We start from the raw sequence: 23,772 nt of genomic DNA, 5'->3' as shown, positions 1-23,772 counted from the left end.
ATTTTCCAAACTAAACAAACCTAATTCTTTCAGTCTTCCCTCATACATCATATTTTCCAGACCTTTAACATTTTTATTGCTCTTTTCTGGATCCGCTCCAATTTTTCCACATCTTTCTTCAAATGTGGTGCCCAGAACTTGACACAATACTCCAAATGAGGCCTAACCAGTGCAGAGTACAGTGGAATAATTATGTCTCAGGTCTTTCTCACAACAACCCGGTTAATGCATCTCAGAATCAGGTTTGCTTTTTTGCAACAGTGTCATGCTGTTGACTTATAATTAGCTTGTGGTCCATTATGACTGGTGAGCCCTTTCTCCAGTACTCCTCCTTAGACAGTCACTTCCCAGTCTGTATGTGTGAAACTGATTGTGCCTTCCTAAGTGGAGTAGTTTTCATTTGTCCTTATTAAACTTCATCCTATTTACCTCTGACCATTTCTCTGGTTTGTTCAGATCATTTTGAATCATGACCCTATCCTGCAAAGCACTTGCAACCTCTCCCAGCTTGGTATCATCTGCAATCAGTGCATGGAATACAAACATGTAGAAAAACCACTGCACTGCTCATCAATAATGAATGCAGTGCTGTGTACAGGAGACTGTAACATTCAACAGTTTATGCAATGCCGTTGTGCAGAGATATCACCTGGGGTTTGAACAATAAGTAGACAGGCTAAATAATCCCCTACAATATCTGAACTTATGTTTGGTAGAGAAACCACTGGAGGGTCCATTACTGTATGCATTGCTTCTATGCACAGGAACCCCAGCCCTGCACAAGTGTGCAGAGGGGCCACCACTCCCCGCCAGGGGTCGCCAAAGCCTAGTAACCCCGGTTCATTTCTAGTAACCTCGGTTCATTTCTCCCACAATTGCTGCTCATTCCCTGCTCCTCCCCACTTCAGAATCCACACGGAATGCAGACCAGTAGTGGGCGTGGCCCCGCCGCTCCGCCCACCGCGTCCCCTGCGTGCGGCCGTGCCCCCCACCCTCTCAAGCAAACCGGTGTCTCGAGACGCCCGCGCTCTGGTGCAGGCGCTCCCGCCCCTTCCCCCCTACTCCGGGAGTTGGTTTGTTCCTCTTCGTTCCCCTCACCCCCCGCTGTGGTCGGGTCTGGCCCGACCCGGCGGCTGAACGGAGAACTCGCTCGCACTCAGGGACTTCGCTGCCCATTGAAGGACCGGCTCGCGAGGAAGGGGGAGAGCGGCTCCCCGACGCGGGCAGCACCATGAGGTGAGGGGCCTCCGCACCGCGGTGTTCGCATGGGGGGCGCTGTGGGGGTCTCCGGTGGGAGGAGGGCCCGGCGGGGGGGCCTAGGCGGAGGTAGCCGGGGAAAGCGCGCGGGTCTGTGGGGAAGGGGGGGGCGTTGTTCGAGGGGCGGGTTCTCTGCCGCCTGCGCCGTTGGCTTGTTGCTCTGTGGAAGCGCCCTGGGGGCCGTTGTGCGGGCGCCGGGCGGGGAGGGCTGGCTCCGGCTCCGCGGGGATAATGGCCAGCCCGCCCGGCGCCTTGGGGAGCCAGCGGGCCGGGCGCGGCTGCCCGTACATGGCGTGAGAGCCCCTGTGATTTGGGCGGCGCGTGGGGCCAGCTTGTGAGCTCCTGGCGCGTCTTTTTTTTTGCGGGGCTGGAGGCTGCTCGCGATCCCGTGTCCAAGGCGGGGAGGGAGAAGCGCTGCCCTTCTATCGGTGTGTGTTGCATTGCAGCAGCAGCTGGGTTTTTCCCTGTGTAATCAATAGAGGCAACCCTCCATCCCCCCGCCCCTCCCGGCAGCGGGGAACACATTGTTCTTGGGGCGTGTTAGTCCCGATGCAAACCTCGAGCCGCACGTTGCTAATTCCTTTCGGGGGGGGAGTCTTTGTCCATTTGTCTGAGACTGAGCCTTTATGTGATCGTATTTGCTTGGCGACTATTTTTCCACCCGCTCCAGCCGTTTCGTGCCTGTTCAGTATCCATAAGCTCTCTCTGAATTGGTGCAAGACTTCGTGAGAAATGTGACTTTGTAGACTGAATGGTGATGTATTTGGAGACGCATTACTATGATCCACATAGGCCTGCCCATTAGGTTAAACAGTTGTCTGTGTGTGTCGGGGGGTGGGGGACTGTAAATTACCTAAGATATTGTCTGTCTTTGTAGTTAGACTTGAATCTTCTTTGTGTTAAAGATTAATGGCCAGCAGTTGCCACGTCCTTTAGAACGCACCAGTAAGCTTTACATGATATAATCTACACATTCCTTTGCTGTGACAGTGTCAAGTCTAGGAATTCTTCACAAATGTGAGACGTTTCTATTTTAAAGTTTTTATTTAGTTTTTTTAGGGTTTTTTCCCCCAAGGGCAAATGTTAACCATGGAGCCTTGGCATATGAAGAACTGGGTTCTCTTCTCTCCCTCCCCTCCTCCCCATGCATTCTGTTCCTGGGATGGCTTTATTTTATTTTGTTTGTAGTTACTTATGCATTAAATTTGCTTTTTAAAGCTATTTTGTAATATTAAATCATAACTTTTCTCTTATTCATACAGTGTTCTTTCACAGGGCTAGCTTCTCAACACTTTAAAACACTCAATTAATTCATAGTAATTGCATATTTTGTATATAGCACTTTCTACTGTTTTGATAATTTAAAAAGTTTAATTTTTATATCTTATTTGCATATTTTAGAGGTGAATTTGTAGTTTTGAGGCAATCATTTTACTTAAGCCATGTCTCTGGTTCAAAAAAAGTTTGTTGGTACAGTTGTATCAACTAGCCCTCCTAATGTAGGTGCAGTTTATACTAGCAAACATACCTCTTTTGCCATTATAGCATGTACTGATTCAATGCATGAAATAAGCTATTCTGGCAAAAGAGACTTTTGTGTTCTAGCAAAAACACTTTTATGCTTGTATAAATGTATGCACATTAAGAGTTTTTGCTGGTTTAAGTTTTGCCAGAGTTCCAGCATTACCAACAAAAGTTTAATGTAGACCTCCCCTTAATCTGTCTAATATTAAATGTTTGTATAGTATAGTGAACTTTAAACTGTATACTTGTACGCACGGGGCCTAAGCATAAGCAAAACATCTCATAAATCTATGTCTCTTCAAATTCTAAGTAGCAACTGTTTTTAAAAGGAAATTGTCTGGAGTTAAATGTTCATTACGAATGCTTGCTGATTTAAGGAAACCTCAAGAATTCTTCAGGAATTGCATAAATCTAAGCCTTGCCCAACCATGCAAATTGTATAGTTGTAACTAAATTGGTTTATTAACAAGCTAAATCAGCAAGTTCCCCCTTGTGTTGGACAGTGTTAAATAGAATCAATTTCTCAATCTCTTTAGTTAACTAAGTACAATATGTGTAGCCAAAGCTTCAGTGAACATATTCTCTTAGGGCTTGTGTAAGTCAGCATAAAAGGTGTATTTTTAAAATATGTTCTTTGAAAGGCATTAGTTAATTGGTCTTTACACAGTCTTACAGACAAGCAAGTTTGTATCTTTTCTGGTCAAGGTAAACCCTTTGAATGGGGGGCCAGGAAGAATCAATGCTTGCAATGTGACAAATGTGCTATTTGTCAAATAGCTAACAAGTTTTGGAAGTTTGCCTGTGTTAAAAATTTTTTTGCTAACACCTTTTAAAATATCTTCTCTAGTCTAGACAGATATTTAGTTATTAATTATCATAAATTAGGTGTAGTTCTGAGAGAGGTTCTTCCACTTACAGCTTAATTTATAATAAACAGAGATAATGTATACAATTGACACACTGCCTACTTGTTTTTCCCTTTGATATTTTCATACCCTCTGCTCCTTGTTTTCCACCCCCTTCCTTTTTTTTCCTTCCCCTTCTCCCCTATTTTTTTGGGGTCTGCACATCCTAAACTCAAAACTCCCGTCATCTGAAGAAGTGGGCTATACCACGAAAGCTCATAATACTATCTACATGTTTTGTTAGTCTATGAAGTGCTACCAGACCATTTGTTGTTTGATTAAAAAAAATAGGTGAGTATAATCTTTTCAGTGTACTCTTGTACAGAAAATTGCTCTGAACTATAACTTCATTTTACATGCTTGCGCTTTCAGGCGTGGAATAAGGGAGTATACAGCCAAGTGGTCAGAAAATTCTTTCCCTGCCATCCGAATTCTGAAGTAATGCTGGTCTGACTGATGAATGGCTGCTCCAATATTTGGAGTAGCTAGGTGGTTGAAAGTTAACAAATAGTTTCCCAGTTTTTACTTTATCAAATACAGCTTGCTGTCACCTGAATTCTAAAATCTGTGCAATGTAATAGAGTGCACATGATGATATGTATTTAAATATCAACAGTTGTTTGTAGATGCTTGAAAATTATAGAAGAGCTATTTAGATCTTAGCTATTGAACACAGGATTTAAATTCTAAATCTTGAATTACACAGGAGTATAGACAAGTTTCTGTATAAAGTTTTGTTTCAGAAGTCCAACTCTTCAGTAAACTATTTTTTAAGGGTGAATAGGTAAACAGATGATTTTTGCATGTCTGCTCTTTTTGCATTGTAACTGACAGAGTACGTGGTGTTCTGAATCGAGTGTTACGTGAATGGACTAATCTCATAATAGGTGTCCAGAAATAGTTAGATGTGACTAGGGATTCCATTGGCAATTGGAATACTAAAAACAGTGGCTGTTAAAATATCTGTATCTTAGGGGTTGATAAGTCTGAGGGGCCGTGTTAGTCTTAAGTTTTAAAATGAGTAATCCTGTGACCCCTTTCTTAGAGATTAACAAAAAAAATATAGAATCATGCATAAAACCTACTTCACGAGATGAGTTTTCCATTCCAACTCATTCGATAAAGTGCATTTTACCCACGAAAGTCATGATTCTATATATTTTTGTTAGTCTCCAAGGTGCCACAGGACTACTCATTTTTAGGGGTTAATGACTGACATCTTTGTACAATTAATCCAGAAAATATTCAAAATTTCAGTGTTTAATGATATTTTCTTTGTTTACAAATGTCTGGGTCTGATATCCCTCTTTATAGGTTATTCAGTTTTAATAGCATTTGAATTTCTAAATAGGAAAAGTAGCTGATCTGATTTTTTTTCTAATGTCTATTTCTTAGTAAGTGATATGGTTTCCTCGTTCCCAATTTAATCTTTATTTTGATTTTAGATTTCTTTAAAACTACCTTCTGAAAATTTCTACTTTGAGTAAATATATATGATTTCTTTCTAACTAAGTAGTCATCAAAAATCAGTGAATCAGACTTTGGGTCTGGGCAGATAAGTTTTTCTTGGCATTTTAAAGGCTGGATTAAGATTCACTACTTTATTAATGAAATGGTAAGAGAACCTAGTTCCAAGCCTGTGGTAGCAAAGCTAGCTAGCTTAATTGGGATAAAGAATTCTTGGGGAATCTCAGTTGTCCTACAGTTCCTTAATGTTCAGTTATGCCTAGAAGTGACACTACTCATGAAAGTAATAAAGTTAGGGTAATCTAAATTGTTTATTATTGTCAAGCTGAAGGAGCCAGTTACTCAGGAATGAGAGAATAATAAGGGTTTTGCAGCGTGCTTTGCTGTATGGGGTAGAATTTCAGAATTGGGCTTTTGTTGTAGTTTTTACTACCTGCATGACACATGACATATTTGGAATGGAAAATGAGATATGGTTTTGAAATATTTGACAAAATATTTAAAGTGAAGAGCAGTCAGTTAAATCTAGCGATATTGCTGTACATGTTCCTGATCACTAAATTGCTCATTTCTCTAGAGTAAAATTGGAAGTGTAGGCAGATTTTTCAGGTGGGCACAAGAATTCAGTTCAGGTTACTCTCCTTGCTCTAAGTAGACTGAGGCTGTGTCTTCACAACGAGCTTGGGGTGTGATTGCCAGCTTGTGTACACACATCATGAAAGCCAGTACAAGTGTAAATAACAATGTTGCTGCAGTAGCAGAAGTATCATACCGAGTATAAACCCGCTTGAACCCTGTGGGTACATGCTTGGTGTGGCTTACACTACTATTTATATTTGTGCTAGTTCTCATCAAGCTAGCACAGGTATATGTGCGTGAGAGATGGGGAATTGCATCTCTAGCTTATAGCATAGATGTAGTTTAACAGTCATTTGTCTGATGCTATTGCAGACTTTGTTAGCTAGTGCTTCATTTGTGACAGTTGCAATAGTTCTTGCACTTTTTTTCTTTGTCTTATATGGAATCTGACAACTACTTTCCTCAAAGTCTCTGGATAGTCTATGAATTATTTTGATAGTAGGTTTATAAGACTTTATTTCACAAGAATAAGTAAATGAAATGCACATCACCTAGAATTCCTATTCTTCATAGATGGTTGCTTGTAACATACTAAGATGGCCATATTGCAGAGCTCTAAAAATTACAAATGACTTGGGGGTGGTGGGGTCCAGGAAGGTGATTTATAATTCAGCATTAGCCTGGAAGCATGCATACATGCAAGCTGCTTCCTCCTGATTCTGATGAAAGACTGTATTTTTAAGCAAGTCAAATTTAGCTGATTCTGCTCTTCTCTCTTCCACTTTGAACTGTAGGGCATGAAGAACTGTATAGTCCTTTTTTAACCTCCCTCAGAATAGGAAGAAGCTATTCATTCAGCATACACACTCACTGGTCACCTACATGACACACGGAGATTTGGTCTACACTACAAAGTTAGGTCAACATAAGTTAATTTGTGTTGACCCTGTTGGTGCATAGTCAGATTTGTCTTTAGCTAACATAAGTACCCTGTTAAGGTGAGGCAGTAAAACCATCTTTTTGAATAGCCTTGAGCCATAGTTGACCTACTGAAGTCAGGTCAAACAGTATCTACACTTGTACTGCACTATGTCAACCCTGGTGATTCTCCAACTGTCCCAAAATACCTGGCAGTTTCCGCTGGTTACAATTGTGAATTCCACTGTCCAGGGGTCTTAAAGTGGAAGCCACTCCCTCTTGTTTTTGGAAATGCATTTTCCTGATTGTCTACATTGGTGAACACACGTAGCAACTCTCCCTTGTTCAACTGCACAACCAACTCTGCTGGTTCCACTCACTAATTGTGTTGCTGCTAGGAGTAGGCTGGAGGTATTGGATTTTTTGGGTCTGTGGTGAGAACAAGCTTTGAAAGCACAGCTACAGACCAGCTGTTGAAGTTCACATTTACAAAAAGATTGCACGGGAGATGCAGGTGAAGAGGTATGACAGGGATCAGTAGCAGTGTCAGGTGAAAGTGAAGAAACTGTGTCAGACATACTGCAAGGTCAGAGAGGCCAACAATTGATGTGCTAAGTTGCAGATCTGGAATTCTTACCATGAGTTATAGTCCATATTTGGCAAAGACCGTACCACCGTCCTCAGACCCTGTATATACCTTGAAGGAGCCTTAGACACAGACTTCTGCCAAGAAAAGTAAGGAAAAAGGTATTGGGGGAGATGTGTTGGGAAGAGTCCAGCTATGTCAGGACCTATTTGTGACTTTGACACAGTATAGCTAGTTCCTTAAGTAGAGCACAGATGAACCCAATGAAGTGGAAGGAACCATAGGTAGGTATGAGCACATATTTTCCCTCAGAGTTTAAAACAAGGGTGGGCAGTAATTTTTACAGGGGTGCCATTAATTAATTTTGGTACATGGTCATAGCCTGGCTCCTTCTCTTCCCCCATCCCATGGAAGGCGTGGGGTTGGGGACTAGCCTCCCCACAGAGTTGTTTGGGGCTGGAAACTTGGGATTAAAAACACAGCAAAGGGTTTGCACCTCCCAGCCTCACCAGTAACACATTGCCTGGCAGCTACCCAGGGTTAGTGTGGCTATTTAAAGGGTTGCTGGTTGTGATACTACCCCAGCAGGGGCTGGAGCCACAATCCTTTTAAATAGGCACAGCATTCCTGGGCGGCTGCCAGGCAATGAGGTAGTGGTGGGGTTAGGGATATGAATGACTAATCAACTATTCGACAAGCAAATGCTTTTTGGATAGTCGATGCACTAGTTGCTCCCTTCCCTTGCTGCCTCTATCAGAAAGAGGCAGTTGGGGGAGGGGCAGGGGGAAGGAAGGGGTGCTTCAGAGCAGCACCACCACGTGGAGTCTGGGGCCAGACATGCCCTGGGCTCCACGCAGTGCTGCCACTTTGAAATGCTGCAGTTTGGGACCAGCTGGGGACTCCCCCACTGACCCTGGGCTCCATGTGGCACTGTGGCTTTGAAATGCCTCGGGGAGAATTGGGCCAGTGGGGAACTGCTTGAGCCCCTTGCTGGCCATGTGCTTCCCTCAGTGCTTTCACCTTTGAAGTGTAGCAACAGCCTGGGGCTGTTGCTACACTTCTAAGGCAAAGGTGCTCTTATTGACTATTGAATAGTCGATGCAAATTGCATTGACTATTTAATTAGTCAATTAATCTAAATTTAACATCCCTAGGTGGGGCATGGAGCTGCAAGCATTTTAAATAGCAATTTAAAGGATTAGTGGCTCCAGTCCCTGCTGGTGTAGTGCTGTGACCAGGAGCCATGAGCTATGTAATACGATCCTGCTGCCTGAGCCACCAGCTGGAAATTTGGTGGCATGGGCAGCAAGATATAAATAAGTGTCTGGATGCAGTGCCTTGGCCTCATCTTGCCTAGCCCTGGTTTAAAGTGTAAAGATGGTTCCCAGCTCACCCCCAAGTTACCAAGACAAAGGTATTGACTTTTCTTGCATGAGATAAAAAATTCAGAGGGAACTCTACCACTGCCTTTTGTACTGCTAGCTTTTTGTTCCCTGTAGGGTTAGGCAGGGGACAGGGCATCTGGAGCAGATTATGTATATAGGGATGTCCCTTGTATCTTTCTCAGAAATCTTGATGAAACTGACACAAGTACCGCTTATTTGTAGCTCATAGACTTTAAGATCAGAAGGGACCATTATGATCATCTAGTCTGACCCCCTGCACAATGCAGGCCACAGAATCTCACCCACCCACTGCTAGAATAATCCTCTCACCTGTGTCTCAGATATTGAAGTCCTTGAAACGATGGTTCGAAGACCCCAAGATGCAGAGAATCCTCCCACAAGTGACCTGTGCCCCATGCTACAGAGGAAGGTGAAAAACCTCCAGGGCCTCTGCCAATCTACCCTGGAGGAAAATTCCTTCCCAACCCCAAATATTTGTAGCTACACTGAAAGATGCAGTATAACATTTATAAATCTGTACCAAGCACTGCATAGTTCTAACAGCCCAAAACCTTCAGGGCCAGAGCACAGTCCACCACAGCACATTAATATGGTTGACTGTTAAAGCTTTATTTCACAGCATCTTGCATCTGCACAGTTCCACTTTCCTTTTGTAGTGGCCCTTTTGTCACACTATTCAAACTTAGCCGACAGCATCTCCATCTCTAAAGCAGTGGGTCTCAAACTTTTTGGCCCATGGCCCACCTGGCTCAATGCAAACTTTTCTGTGGACCACCAGTTGCTAATGGAAACTCACCGTTAATTCCATAATTATTCTAGAGCCATTTTGCTAGTGCTGCAGCTAGGGAGAATGGTTTAATTTAACCAGTAAGAAAGGAAATATTAATTTAAATTATTAAACAGACTAAGCACTTTAACTTTCTCATGTTTATCAAATTTCATTTTAAATAAAGTAAAATATTAATGTATGTCCAACACACAAAGTTCCTGTGTTTTCTTTGTTTATGGTAGGGGTGGGGAACCTTTTTTGTGTGAAGGGCCACTAACCCACAGAAAAATCAGTTGGTGACCACACAAATGAGAAGCAGGGGAAAACAAAAAAAAGAAAAACCCTCAAAAAATCCCCAACCCTCATTGATGTGGCCCCCAACTGAGACACTTCACTCCTCTGGCACTCTAGCCCCACTGGTGGAGGGGGACAGGGAGGGAGGACTGAGGTTCAGGGATTCTCATAGGCCGGGCTCGCCAGCTGCGTGGTTCTGCATTCTGTGCATGCTCAGATTGCTCTGCGCATGCTCTTCCGGGTTGTAATCTACCCGCCACGGGCAAGTAGATTACATTATTTGTCGAGCCCTGCTCATAGGCCAGATTAACTCTTTTGGGATTCTGGGCTTGGTGGATTTTGTGGATCCCCAAGGCTCTGGGGTTGGGACAAAAATCGGGGGTTCAGTGTGTGGGACAGAGCTGCCAGCAAGAGGAATGAGGGTGCAGGATCTGGGTAAGAGGTGGGATGCAGGAGGGGGTGAGGATGCAAGGTCTGGGTGGAAGGTAGGGTACAGGAGCAGGCTTGGGAATAGGGTGTCTGGCCAGGGGGAGGGTATAGGAGCAAGGGAAAGTGCAGTGTGTGGCCTGGAGGGAGGGTGCAGGAGAGGGCTGGGGTAAGGTGTCTGGCCAATGGGGAGGGTGCAGGAGCAGGCTGGGTGTGGATAGTGTGTCTGGCTGGGGGAAGGGTGCAGTAGCAGACTGGGGGTGTGGTGTCTCAGTGAGGGATCTCGGTGAGGGGTAGTGCGTGAGGGGGCTGGAGGTGTGGGGATCTGGGTATGAGGGAGGGGAGCATTGACTTGCCTTGAACCCCATGCTGTTCCCAGGTACTGCCTCTTGCTGTTCCCGTTGGCTGGATTCTGGCCAATAGGAGCAAAGGGGAAAGCCTCCAAGCAGCACACTTACATGCTGCTGTTCCCCCAGCAGAGGGTGGGGGAGCGCTTCTTCCCCTTGAGATGGATTGTGCAATGAGTCTTGGGGCTTCTCCCCTTTTCCCCCCAGGACAGGAAGCTGAAGCTGGCACTACAGTTGTGCAGGGAAGGGAGAGCGAGGCTGGAGTACGAACACGGGCTCCCCGCTGTGGGGGGAAAATGGGGGCTGAGCTTGAGCTGTGGACCACTAGTGGTCTGTGCCCTCAGTTTGAGAACCACTGGTCTACAGGAAACCCTCCCCTGCCTTGCAGATATTAAGAGGGAACAACAGGCAGCTAAAACCACTGGATATTTTTCTTACCAAGATCCAGTCTTGTGAGTAAACACCACCAGCATCTCTCCCAGTCTAGCAACTGTTGATCTACACCTGCTAAGCTGGTAGTTGAATCTTACCTTTTTTCTGTCAAAGTGTCTCTCTGTGTGGCTTCATGAGCTAGGGAAGCAGGGAGTAGGCTTGGTCTCCTAGGGTCACTATTGGCACTTCAGCATTACCAGTGGTAATCTGCCAATTGAAAGAATGTTTCTTGCAGCACTGTGAACAGTTCTGAGTTCAGCGTGGGCTGGTCAGGGAAGATACATGATGGTCACATCTTTAAGAACACTCTCAGTGAAGCCTTTCCAATCTACCAATGCTTGCGTAATTGTAGGAAGGTAGCCTTTTCTGTTGATGTCCTCAATGGCAGGAGTGGCCACACTGTGACTCTTTTGCATTGTGTGGCTCACGGTGCCACTCACAATCCTCTCTCTCTCCCCCTCCATTCTCTACTTACCAGGCTTGTGGGGAAAGCTCAGGATCTCTGCCTTGCAGTGGAATTATGGGATAGGGACTTCTGCCCATTGGGAGAGGGGTATCTGAGCTTCAGCCCTGTGGGGTGCACCTCCCAGGGCTTGGGGCTTCAGCAAAAGTGGGGCTGAAATCCCAAGCCCCAGTTCTCAACTGTCTGAAGGCTGTCATATGCAGCTTGGCAGGTTTGGTCACCCCTGCTCTGATAAGGTGGGATAGTGCCAAAATAGGGATCTGTGTGTAGCCTTTGCCCTATCACAGTTTGGGAGACCCACTGCTGCAGATCCATCCCCTATGTCTGAGTTGCAGGCCATGACTACTGGATCTACATGTTTGCATGACTACCGGCCTTACAGTGGATTTCCCAACTCCAAAATGCTCTCCTACTAACCAGTGACAATCAGTGGCTACAGGCTTCCGGGGTGCTAGTCTTGCTTGTTTAATTTGTTAGTGCATTTCTTTCTGGTGTCCCTGTGCTGGAAGTCTGGGGCAAACATGGCACACCAGTCCTGGAATGTGTTTTGTGATAAAGTTGAAATACTTCAAACTACTACAAAAAGGGTTAGAGAGAGACAGTGGACCCATCTAGCTCTGCCTTGCTATATCTGCAACCAGTGCCAGGCTTGGAAGGAGAAGAAAAAGAGAGAGCCTGGCTCAGTTCAGGTTACTGTGGCCTCCCTATGTGAAGGAAGGATTGTTAAGAGCCTGATAACTGAGACAGCTACTAGGGAAGAAGTACAGTTTCTATGACCAAGGTTGAGGAAGCCCAACAGCACCCAGCAGTGAGTGAATTGTTACCAAACTAGAGAGATGCTGTGGGGTTATGTCCCTCCAATCTTGCATCTTCCTTGCCCAAAGGTCACTTAGGCTACTGCAGGATAGCACAAGTCCCACAGAGGGGGCTGTCCTGGTGGGACAGGTGCAGCCTGTGATAGGCGGGAAATAGCTAAGGGGAATAGATATAGAAACTGCTGGGAGGATTGTGCCCATATAGCTTCACACCAGCCCTGGACTAAGAACTGATGGAAAGGGCAGGGCCCAGATCTTCCTTCCATATCTCCTTAAGAGTGAGGCACCTCTGTCAGGGAAGCAATAGCTGGTAATCAGATGTGCCAGCTAGTAGGCTGAGCCTGCTAAGCATGCTATTCGTACCACATCCCAAATGTTCTGTAGCTACTACTCATCATCCGAAATCTGCATTCCTATGTGATCCCGACACTCTTGGGCCCAGAACTAGTTTCATTATTTGTAGCTGCTTCTGGAATATCACCACAGCCTAGAATTGTTCCATTATCTCCTTTAGCACTCTGGCCTTGAAGAAATCAGACACACAAGGTTGGTAAGGTAACTTTTTGGACTCATTTCTGTTTATGAGAATCATATCATCTCCATTTGTTATGGTTATTCCTATGGCTCTGGAAATATTGGAGGTCTGTATATCCTGTACTTGCAACATTCATGAGAACACAGCAGTGCAAGTTCTATGCTTCTGTCAGCGAAGGTTGATAGCAAAAAGGGTCCTGTGGGTTTGTGGGATTTTTAAAAAAAGAAAAAACCTGAAAATTATGGGATATGCATTTCATTATGGAACAGAGAAAATTGCATGCTAGAAATTTGATGCCTAGTCCCTTGAGATCCCTGCATGACTCATTTCTATCCCACAACAAGTTGTGAAAAAATCTCAAAGTATTGTGCTGGATAGGTGGCATGTGACACTGGGATACCTACCATGGTGCATTACACTTTGCATTGATGCAAGCACTGCTAGTGAGCATATGTAGCGATGCTGTAGTCAGCCAAATATGAATGTGGAACACACTAACTTTCTTATTTAGATCAAAGTTTGTAGTGTAGACATGGTTTAAGGCAGAGCATCTGTGACAGGACTTCTGCCTTAAGCATATGTATGCAGCAGACTGGAATAGTGGTTCTCAGACGTTTTGGCCTGTGGTCCACCTGGCTCAATGCAAAGGTTTTGTGAACCTCTAGTTCAGTGATTCCCAACCTTTTTCCCATGGAGGAACCCCTAAAATTTTTCATTTATTCCACGATTTCTTGCAGAACCCCTGATGAGGGTCTGCGGAACACTGCTTTAGTTGCTAATGCTAATTATGCCTGAGCCATTTTGCTAGTGCTGCAGCTAGGGAAAGAACAATTTAACCAGTAAGAAAGGAAATACTAAATTATTAAATAGATTAAGCATTTTAACTTTCTCATGAAGTTTATCAAACTTCATTTTAAAATAAAGTAAAATATTAATTTTTGTCCACAGAATATTTCAATGTTTTATTTTGGCAGAGGTGGGGAATCTTTTTGGGGTTGGGGGGCCACTGGCCCACAAATATCAGTTGGGGACCACAAGTGAGAAGCAAAAAAACCCCCCCAACCCCCATTGATTTTGGCCCCCCACTGAGACAGCTCATTTTTCTGGTGCTCCACCCCCATGGGGTGGGGGGAGGGAGGACTGAGGTTCAGGGCTTCCCATGGGCTGGATTAACTCTTCTGAGGCTAGTAAATTTTGTGGACTCCCTTTCCCCCTCAGGTTCTGGGGTGGGGCCAAAAATGAGCGGTGAAGTGTGTGACACAGGGCTGCCAGTGAGTGGGATAGGGAGTGCGGGCATGAGGTCTGGGTGGGAGGTAGGGTGCAGAAGCAGGCTGGGAGTAGGATATCTGGCCAAGAGGAAAGGGGGAAGAGCAAGGGAAGGTTCAGTGTGTGCTCAGGGGAAAGTTGCAGGAGCAGGTTTGGGGGAAGGGTGCAAGAACAGGGTGGAGGTGTAGGGTTTGGGGAGGAAGGGACAGGAGGGCACTTACTTGCTTTGGTACCCAATGCCTCTCCTAGGCTTCGTGTTGCAGACATGGCCTCTCGCTGCTCCCATTGGCCGCAGCTTCAGCCAATGGGAGCAGAAGGGAAAGCCTCCAGGCAGCGCATCCACACGCTGCTGTTTCCCAGCCCCAGGCAAGGTCTGCTTCCCCAGGAGCTGGAGCTGGCGTGGAGGGTCAGGGCTTCCCCCGCCCTCCCAGTAGCGGGAAGCCAGCATAGGCTCTACCTGCTGCAGGTGAAGGGAGTGGCTGAGCTTGTTCCATTGACCACCTGGAAGGTGGCTGTGGACAACTAGTGTTCAGTAGACCGCAGTTTGAGAACCACTGGACTTGGAGTACGTCATAATGGAACTTGGTTCCCTGCACATTTCATGCATAACTAGTGTAGGCACAGAGCACTAAAAAGAGTTGCATGCTGCTCCTGCTACTGGGCAAATCCATTTTTAGACCCAGGTTGTGTGTTTTCTCAACTTTGACCTTTCATCTAAAATCATTCCTGATGCTTCACACCTGCTTTATTCAGCAATCTAGAAGTACAGGTTGAATCTCCCTAGTCTGTCAGCCTTGGGACTTGTCCGGCACTGGACCTCTGTCCTGCCAGGCTCTGCTCTTTCCTGCATCCACAACACTCCTGGTCCCTGCCTTCTGGTTTTTCCCAGTGACTGCACCAGGCCCAGATCACTCACTGGGTCTCCAACAATGCCAGATCAGGAGTGTTGCTGGACTAGGGAGGTTCAACCTGTATATGTGCCAGTTGTATTTAAACACCTGGGTAGAGTCAGGTCTCTACTTGGAAATTAGCAGAATTGTACATAGCAGAGAGAGAAACTTAATCCCCTCTCCCCGTTTTTATGTATACTTGATGTTTTTGAACATGGGTTATATTAGCAGTGGCTTCCCTGCATAATTAACACTTGAGTTCATTTTTGTAACTTGTACAGGCAGTCCCCGGGTTACGTACAAGATAGGGACTGTAGGTTTATTCTTAAGTTGAATCTGTATGTAAGTCGGAACTGGCGTCCAGATTCAGACACTGCTGAAACTGACTGCCAGTTCTGACTTGCATACAGAATCAACTTAAGAACCCCAGGCGTCCCCAAGTCAGCTGCTGCTGAAACTGATCAGCAGCTGATTCCAGGAAGCCCGGGGCAGAGCAACTCTGCCTCGGGCTTCCTGTAGTCAGCGCTGGTCAGTTTCAGCAGAAGCTGACTTGGGGACGCCTGGGGCAGAGCAGCTGGGGTGCTGCTGGGTTGCTCCAGTAGCGCCGCTCCTGGGTGCTACTGGACCAACCTAGCAGCACCCCATCTGCTCTGCCCCAGGCGTCCTGATTCAGCCGCTGCTGAAACTGACCAGCAGCGGCTGAATCAGGACCTGGGGCAGAGCAGCTGGGGTGCTGCCGGGTTGGTCCAGTAGTGCCCAGAGCGGGCGCTGCAGGACCAATCGGCAGCGCCCCAGCTGCTCTGCCCCAGAGTCCAAAACAAAAGCCTGGTCTGCTGGGGGGGGGAGCACTCTAGCTGCGCCCCCCCCCTCCCCAGCAGACCAGGGACACGGGGAGCAGAGCCTCTGAGGCTTTGCTCTGGCAAAGCCTCAGAGGGAGGGACCCCACCGCAGCTGCGGCTTCAGTCCGGGAGCCTGTGGTCTGCTGGGGACGGTCCCCAGCAGACCACAGGCTCCCGGACTGAAGCCGCAGCCACGGGGGGTCCCGCGCCTCTGAGGCTTTGCCAGAGCAAAGCCTCAGAGGCGCGAGGAACCGCCGCTGCTGCCGCTTCAATCTGGGTGCCTGTGGTCTGCTGGGGACCGTCCCCAGCAGACCACAGGCTCCCGGACTGAAGCCGCAGCCGCGGCGGTTCCCCGCGCCTCTGAGGCTTTGCTCTGGCAAAGCCTCAGAAGCGCGGGAACCCGCCCGGTGCCCCTGGTCTCCAGCAGACCACGGGCACCGGAGCAGCTTAAGAATGGGGCTTTCTCGTAAGTCGGATCCGCGTAAGTCGGGGACTGCCTGTATATCATTCTAGGTTTCCACCAAATAAATTTTATAAATAAAAGCTGCCTCTAGAAAGGGGTGGAAAAGGTCATACTTTTACTTTTTATGCAGTGCTGTGCATTTCATGTTTTCTCAGATGAATCTTTCTACCTAATTTTCTCTTTGATTGCAGTCTTGATAGTTACTGATAAATACTCATTTTAGATTCAATACAGGATCTAAATTGTGGAGTTAAATGAGGCTGAGTGTATTTTTGCTTACCTTCTATTGAAGTGGGGACAATAAAGAATAATTATAAGCAAAGATCCATGCTCAAAGAAAATAAATCTACCTTTCATAATGGTTTACATTAGAAATTGGCTAGACCAAGCTGGAACATATAAGGAAACATTAGTAAGAGCCATCTCCATTTAGTCTAAAATTAGTACATCCTTTCAACAATGACAAATAGTTTCCATTTAAGAAAGTGTGGCCAAGAAACTTGCCTTCAAACATGATAGCATGTGGGACAAAAAATAGAAATTGATTGTATCCTGTTGCGAGATACAAGTCCAGCAAAGTAGCACTTCTGTATGGTGTCAGAAATCAGTCTGTAAATTTAACTGCTCACTTGTTTTGTTTATAGCTGATTTGCAGCATGAACAGTATCTGGAGGATTCTACTTTAAGCCATGTGAAGTGGCTGTATTTTTTGTTGTGTGTTCAGAGGGTCTGGTGTATTACTTTTCTTTCCTAAAATATAAAATCTTACTCCTCACATTAACCTCGTATCACAGAAGGAGCTGTACACGTAAAACTAAATTTAGATTGTAAGTTCCTCAAGGTAAAGACAGTTTTGAATGCCTTGTCCAATTTTGAGAATTCTGGGTGTTCATACATTAAATTGAATAACTTCTCAAAATGTTCCTTTTAGGATTTAGTACATATTGGTCAGGTTGTCTTTTCACAGCCCATACTTCCCAGCAGTTGGGGGAAAAATAGAAGGGAACTCTTAGGAAAACGTTCAATTTATAGAAGTGTCAACTTTTTTTTAAACAAAACATCTGAACAAACTGATAGCAGCAGGATGTCAGATCGTTTAATGTTAACATTGTTTTTATATGATGAATTCTTTTCCAGAATCTTTGAACGTTCAGTGTTTTCATTTAACATAGTCTTTTTATAGCACTACTGGAGTGAAGACATTTTTATTAGTAGTGAAAATGAATAGGTTGATTTTGTGGATTGCACTAGGAATGTAAAATCCTGTTTAATCAATTAACTGGTTAACAGCTTAAATATGGGTGGGTGAAGGGACTACTTCAGGCTGGAGCGGCCCCACCTGTAGCACACTTCTCAGGCCAGGATGGGCCTGCCTCTGTTCATAGCATGCTGGTCTGGAGCATCCCCTGCCCAAGTGGTGCTGCTCTAGCCCCCGCCAGTTAACCCTAACCAGTAGACATCACCTGGTACAGGTGATCCTTACCAGTTAACCATTCACATACCTAGATTGCACCTCTCGTGAGAATTTATGTATGTAGTATCTCTCTAATATGGCACTCTCTGGTCCGGCAATATCCATAGTCTGGAATAACTTAAGTGAACATCTGGCTAACTAATCAGGTGTACTGCCAAGTTAGGGTCTCATAAAGTTTGTTTATAGCCAGTGATCCTGGCTCTCAGTGTTCTGTGCTATTAGCTATGATTTACACCTAAATGTCTTGTAAGAGCCCAGTAAACAGTGGAAATGTTGGTAATGCTGCTGGACAATACTGACCTCCCATGGTCTGGCAAATTCTCTGGTATTAGTCAGATCCTGAGGGTACTGGACTAGAAAGAGTCCTCCTGTACTTGAAATTGTTCACGTTTTTCCTTTAAAATATTCTAGATAATTAGTATACTGAAGTTATAATGGACAACTTTTGTTAAAAGTGGATATAAAAGATGTTACTCCTTTCTTCAATGTAACTCCTCACTTTGTGTCTGTCATATTTATTTGCATTGGCAAACAGTTTTTTAGTATTAACCTTGCAGAGCCAACACACCAATGCAAGAGTGATCTGATTTCTCTTGTTCAGCATTTTCAACAAAACTGTCAGTGAAAGATTAAATGCAGGCGATCTTATTTTTTTTTTTTTGTTTGGAAGAGGTAGACAACTGTTGAGATTTTTATAAAGTCACTCATGCAATTTTTAGAGAGAGAATTATTAGCTGACTTTGCAGTGCTGAAATCACGTTGGTTTGCAAACTGAGCATACCTTGTCCTGGAACTTTGCAATGTAATTTTCAGTGGGTTTTTCCTTAGTACAGAAGCATGCAAACTGCTTAATTTAGAACTAATCAATGAAATTTCTTAAATGCTAAAGTTCATCTCTCTAAGATAGCAAATGTTTCATTGAACTTTTATTTTACACAGAATAGAAATTTCAATTTAATGTCTGTTTTAAAACAGGGGTGAGCAAAAATTTTTGAAGTGGCCCCGGGCCTCTTCAGAAGGTGCAGGGTCAGAAGGGGTGGGGCCAGGATGCTTCTGGGCTTCCGTGTTCCCAGATCATGATTGGTCTAGGAGTGGGGGAGCCCCTTTGCCCCTCCCTTCCCACTAAGCACCCATGCCTCTGGCAGTGGGAGGAGGTTTCACGTGCTCCCCTGCCTCCAGACCAGTCAGGGCCTGAGGGCAGGGGGTGGGCATGCAAAGTTTCCTCTGCCCTATCCCTGCCCGGGGCAGTGGCAGGACCTCTGAGGGCTGGATCAGCCTGCTTAGTGGGTCGGATTTGACCCGTGGAGGCCCTTTTGCCCACCACGGCTTAAAGAAAAGCTTGTTGTGAAGTCTTCTTGTTGGTAGATGGTCTGAGTAGTGAGCAGATGAAACACAAGCATAGTCTGTTGGCAAGTTAACTACATAAACAGGCAAAATATTAAAACATTAAAAGAGCCTATTAACTTTGTTTACGTTTCTCTGTGTATTTTAGACTACTCCATTTCAATCACTTTAACTAAATATGCTAATACAATTGAATAATGTAATGCACTCATAGATAGGCATGATACTGTATTTTCTGCCCTCTGTGTTCAACTCTCATTGAAGTCAGTGGTAAATAAATCTACATACTTCTTAGTGGTGAATCTCTTAAGAGTCCCATTTTTTTGGTGGGAATTAATGAAATAGCAACATTTTATAAGCAAGAGTTGAGAATTAAACTTCTAAAATTGAAAGGAGTCCATTCTTGTGAATAAATTGTATATTGGTTTTAACATTTGGTATGTGCACTTGTTTATGTAAAACTTCATTGAGCTGCTATGAAATAAGCTCAACTAATTTTACTGTTACAGCAAACAGTCTAAATGTTTGAAATGTAGTGGAGTTGCTTAATGACCAAACAGTATTTTTTTTTAAAAAAAAAAAAAACCCCAAAATCTTGATGAACTTAATTACGGCAGAGGTCATAAATCAGAATAGTGCAACAGGCATAAAAGGGACTGGACAATACTTAAATATCAGTTCTGTTTCAGGGTTCAAATATGCATGTGTAGCTCTAGTTGCTGATTGTATATAGGATTTATAAAAATATTTTAATTACTACTAGATATTTTGATAGTGTTGACTTGTCTGAACATGGATTTTAAAATACCGGTAATGTATAGACAGTGATTCAGTTTTTTTATTTTTTCACCAATACCAAGGGAGATTTTTGTTAGTTTCTTGCTCCATCTTATCTCTGTACATTTTTTTCCCCCTGTGGAATGACAATGTCATCACGTCATCAGTGTCCACATGATGTCGCCCTCAGCTGCTTTCTGTGGCCAGCTTTGGCGTGTCCCCTCTTGGCATGGCCTACTTCTGCTCCCGTTTCATACCCCAGGGGGCTGTGCTGCTGGGGAGGGGCTGCTGGGCTGGGTCCCCTTTGCCAGCCAAGCCTCCAATGTGTGCCTGCTCATTCATTGGTGTGTGTAGTGTTGGCAGCATGAGGCAGTCCCAATCTGTTCAGTCTCTCTTTACATACAACCTTTAAGGGTCTCTAATTATTTTCACTGCCTGGCTTGCAAATCTCTCCATGTCTGCTACATCTTTTTGGAGGTAGGGTGGCCAAAAGCGAACACAGCCAGCACGGCAAGTGAGGGCAAACTCTCAACTTACAGAATGGCATGAAAATTAAGGTTCTCCATTAATTGTCATTAACTCAAGTGATTAATGCAAAACAAATTAGCTATATTTTAAAAAGCAGTGTTAGGTGGTGCCTGAGCTATGATGCTGGGAGCTGTGCAAAAGCAAATAAGTGGCCCCTACCCCCATAAGCTGAGACCCTGTACCCTCCTTCTCCTCCCTCACTACCCTGCTGAGACCCCTCACTCAGCTCACTCACTCCCTTTGCAGAGATCCTGCACACAGAGCTTCCTCACTCAGCTAACCCCCCTCTCATTTGTACCCCCCCAGGCTGAAACCCTGCTCCAAGGTTCCCTGTAAGTTGTACACTCGTGCAGCAGTTTTCTGAGCTTTGCTCAGAAGTTCAAATGTCCCACGTAGGCAGGGAGCTCAGCTGATTTGTGGGGAGGGAGCATCATCTCACTGAGCAAGCAGCTAATAGAGCTCGCTGCCTGCTTGAATTAAGGAGCTCTGAGAGCTGGTAAAAAGGGAGAAAAGGACACAATTGGTGGCTGGGGGAATGCGGAGTGAGTGGGGGGGGGGGGGTAAGTAATTGGCGGCTGAGTCAGAGCAGAGGGGAGTTTAGAGCACCCCTCTGCAGGAGAGCAGAGGCAGAAACTCAGCACTCAAGCCTCCTGGGAAGGGAGAATTAAGGGGCTGACTGCATGGGGAAAGTTGGAGAAAGAGTGGGTGGGTGCTGGCATCTGTGCAATGAGGTGAAGTCAGGGGGCAATTTGTTTGGGGTCTCTGACTAGCTTCAATCTTCTGTCTGACTGGGTGCGCGTGTGCGCGCGCGCGCTTGGAGCAGGCTGCAAGGGAAGTGTGTGTGACAGGACATTTGCATGATTGCATTTCAAACAAAGTTTGCATAAGGTATTAATGGCTTGAGATAAGAAAGAAGATGATTATTTTAACAGAATGTTTTTGTAGTATTGCAGATATCTAAAATTCTGAAGTTAATGATTTTAAAAAAAAAAATCTGTTACTAATTAGTACTTGGTATATTGTTGCATTAAGGCCAGATCTTTGCAGTTTGGTAGAGTTCTGACTCTTATGAGTCAGAAGTAGCAAGTACTAGCTTGTTCTGTTAGAAAAGTTGATACGGGTACTCCAAAGGCAGTGTTAATTTTCTTTTTAATTTAATTTCATATTAAATAGCATATGCATTGCTCATGCTAAATATACCTTGTTTAATATATTTTCTTTCACACAGGTGGACTGCTTAAAATTGTGTGTTGTGAATATGCATCTCCAATACAAACACACACCACCTCAATATTGGTGATGCACGTAAGAAATTTCAACCCACACAAGGATAGAAAATGTTAGAGGGACCACTGCCCCGCACCCAGCCCCATCACCCATACCCTCTGAAGCTAAGATCTCACACCCCATAGCCCTTCCTCTGAAACCCTGCACCCCCAGTCTGCTTCTGTCCCTTCCCCCCCAGCCAGACACCTGTCCCCAGAGAGAGGGGGGTTGGTGAGCAGTGGATGCAGCCTTCTAGTTCTTTCATAAAGGAAGAAGTTTGAAAAATGTTTCTGAATTTCTGTTCTCGATTCAATAAACTACTGGCTCATAGTTGAAAACTAGAGTATAACACTTGTAATCTGACATCTGATGGAAATTTTAACTCTTTATTAGTGATCATAAAAATAGACATAGTGTGATCAGTGTGCTGCCCATAAATTTGTAGTAAATGTAGAGAGAGATTTCAGATTGTTCTTTCCAAAGTAGAGTATTTGCATTTGTCCGTATTAGACTTCATCCTGTTTCTCAGACCTGTTTCTTCATCCTGTTTCTCCAGTTTGTCCTGGGGATGTAAGTGACTAGTTGACTCCAATAAACCTAGGTTTATCAGGTATAGTTGAGTCACTACTCGACTAGTGGCTCCCCTCCCTTGCTGCCACTGTATCAGAAGCACCAAAGGCGGGGAGCAGGAGCCAGTTTTTCCCAAGTTAAGATGCTGGCTCATGGAGGGGGCTTCAGGCTGGAGAGTGTTGGGGTCGGGGGAAGGTTAGGGTATAGAGGTGTAGGGATTTGGGTTAGGGCGTATGAGGGGCTTATGGCAGGGAGGCTGGGATATGATGGGCTTAGGGCACAGATTTGCAGTGTGGATGGTGCAGGAGTGTTGTGGCAGAAGACTGGAATGTGGGAGGCAGGAGTTAGGGAATGTGGGGGGCTCAGGGCAGGGGGTTCATGTGTTTGATTGGATCGGAGTTTCAGGAGTGTTATGCTGCCGCAGCCAGATGTGGGTTGACCCCAATTGGCCAGGCTTCATTTTTAAATAAAATACTATGTCCAACACAATGTTTCAGCATTGTCTGTCTTTATGAGAGGGGTGGGGAACCTGTTTTGGGTCGGGACCACTGACCCACAGAAAAATCAGTCAGGCACCACACAAGTGAGATGCAAAAAACAACCCCTCCAAAACTCCCCTAGCCCCACCTGCGATGCCTTACTCCCCTGACGCCCCCACATGGGGCGGGAGTGCCAAGGTAGGTAGGGCTGAGGTTTAAGGCCTCGGGTCAGATTAACTCTTCTGGGGTTCCAGGATTAGTGGATTTTGTGGGGCCAAAAATGAGGCATTCAGTGTGTAGGACAGAACTTCCAGTGAGTGGGATAGGAATGGGGGTGCAGAATCTGGGTAGAAAAGAGTACAGGAGCAAGCTGGGGGCAGGTCTCTGGCCAGGAGGGAGGAGGCAACTGCAGGGTCCTGGTGGGTGTGTGGCCTAGGGCCTGGGGCCAGGGTGCTGATGGGGGTCTGGCCAGAGAACAGGGGGCAGGAGCAGCTCAGCTGGGTACCTAAGGGTCTTCAGGGATGAGGATCTCTAGGGCAGGATCTGCAGGCAGCACTGGAAGAAGTGAACGTGCAGATCCCTTAAAAAAATCTAGCTGCCCTGGATTCTGTGCCACCATCTGCCCCACCTTCCCAGAGCAAGCAGAAGGAAGGGAAGACAAGAAAGCGCTCGTACTGTTGTGGGGAGGGGAGGAGTGTGCATCTTCTTCCCTGTGCTGCCTGCCTTCCTTCCTGTGGCATGGAGAGGGGAGGGGGGGAGGAAGTGTTCCCCTTCTCCCTTCTCTTCCCACGGCATGGAGAGGGGAGGGGGGGAGGAAGTGTTCCCCTTCTCCCTTCTCTTCCCACAGACCTGCTCCTCCTCTCCCCGCAACAGTTTTTTGTGGGAGGCTGTAGTGCTAGTGTGGGCTCCTAGTTGGGGTGGGGGGAGCATCTGGGGTCTGGGAACACTATGCTGTGATCGACTGGTTGGTGACCACTGGTGTAAGTTGACTGGGTGTTGGGTCCCAGGAGACTGGGCTGCTGTTACCTTAGGATAGATACAGGATATATATATAAAAAGTGTGGCTTGTAGCCTAATTGTTAGCCCAGGGAAAAGAATCTGAGCAGAAGTGTGGGAGCTATTGCTTCAGTAACATATGGCCATTCAGTAAGCC

General features: G+C 45.5%; 1 protein-coding gene across 11 annotated transcripts in view; it reads left to right on the top strand.

Annotated features, from left to right (window-relative positions):
• The first annotated feature begins 973 nt into the window (after positions 1-973).
• ENAH (ENAH actin regulator) overlaps positions 974-23,772 on the top strand; it is a 200,430-nt gene continuing 177,631 nt past the window's right edge. For 3 of the 11 annotated variants that reach the window (XR_016349264.1, XM_006118028.5, XM_075925286.2), the window contains exon 1: positions 976-1,236. Coding sequence is in view for 7 of the 11 variants with exons in the window: in XM_006118028.5 (XP_006118090.3) it covers positions 1,232-1,236 (5 nt within the window). In the remaining 4 variants the exon portion in view is untranslated. Of the gene's footprint in view, positions 1,237-1,469; positions 1,686-1,760; positions 2,012-23,772 lie in introns of those variants that run through there. The other 8 variants (XM_089777468.1, XM_089777467.1, XM_089777465.1 and 5 more) reach the window with 6 other exon arrangements.

Source organism: Pelodiscus sinensis, chromosome 3, assembly GCF_052426305.1.
Source record: "Pelodiscus sinensis isolate ZL-2025 chromosome 3, ASM5242630v1, whole genome shotgun sequence".
Classification (NCBI taxonomy): domain Eukaryota; kingdom Metazoa; phylum Chordata; order Testudines; family Trionychidae; genus Pelodiscus; species Pelodiscus sinensis.
Note: the sequence above shows the minus strand (reverse complement) of the source record. Positions and strands in the feature narration are given on the sequence as shown.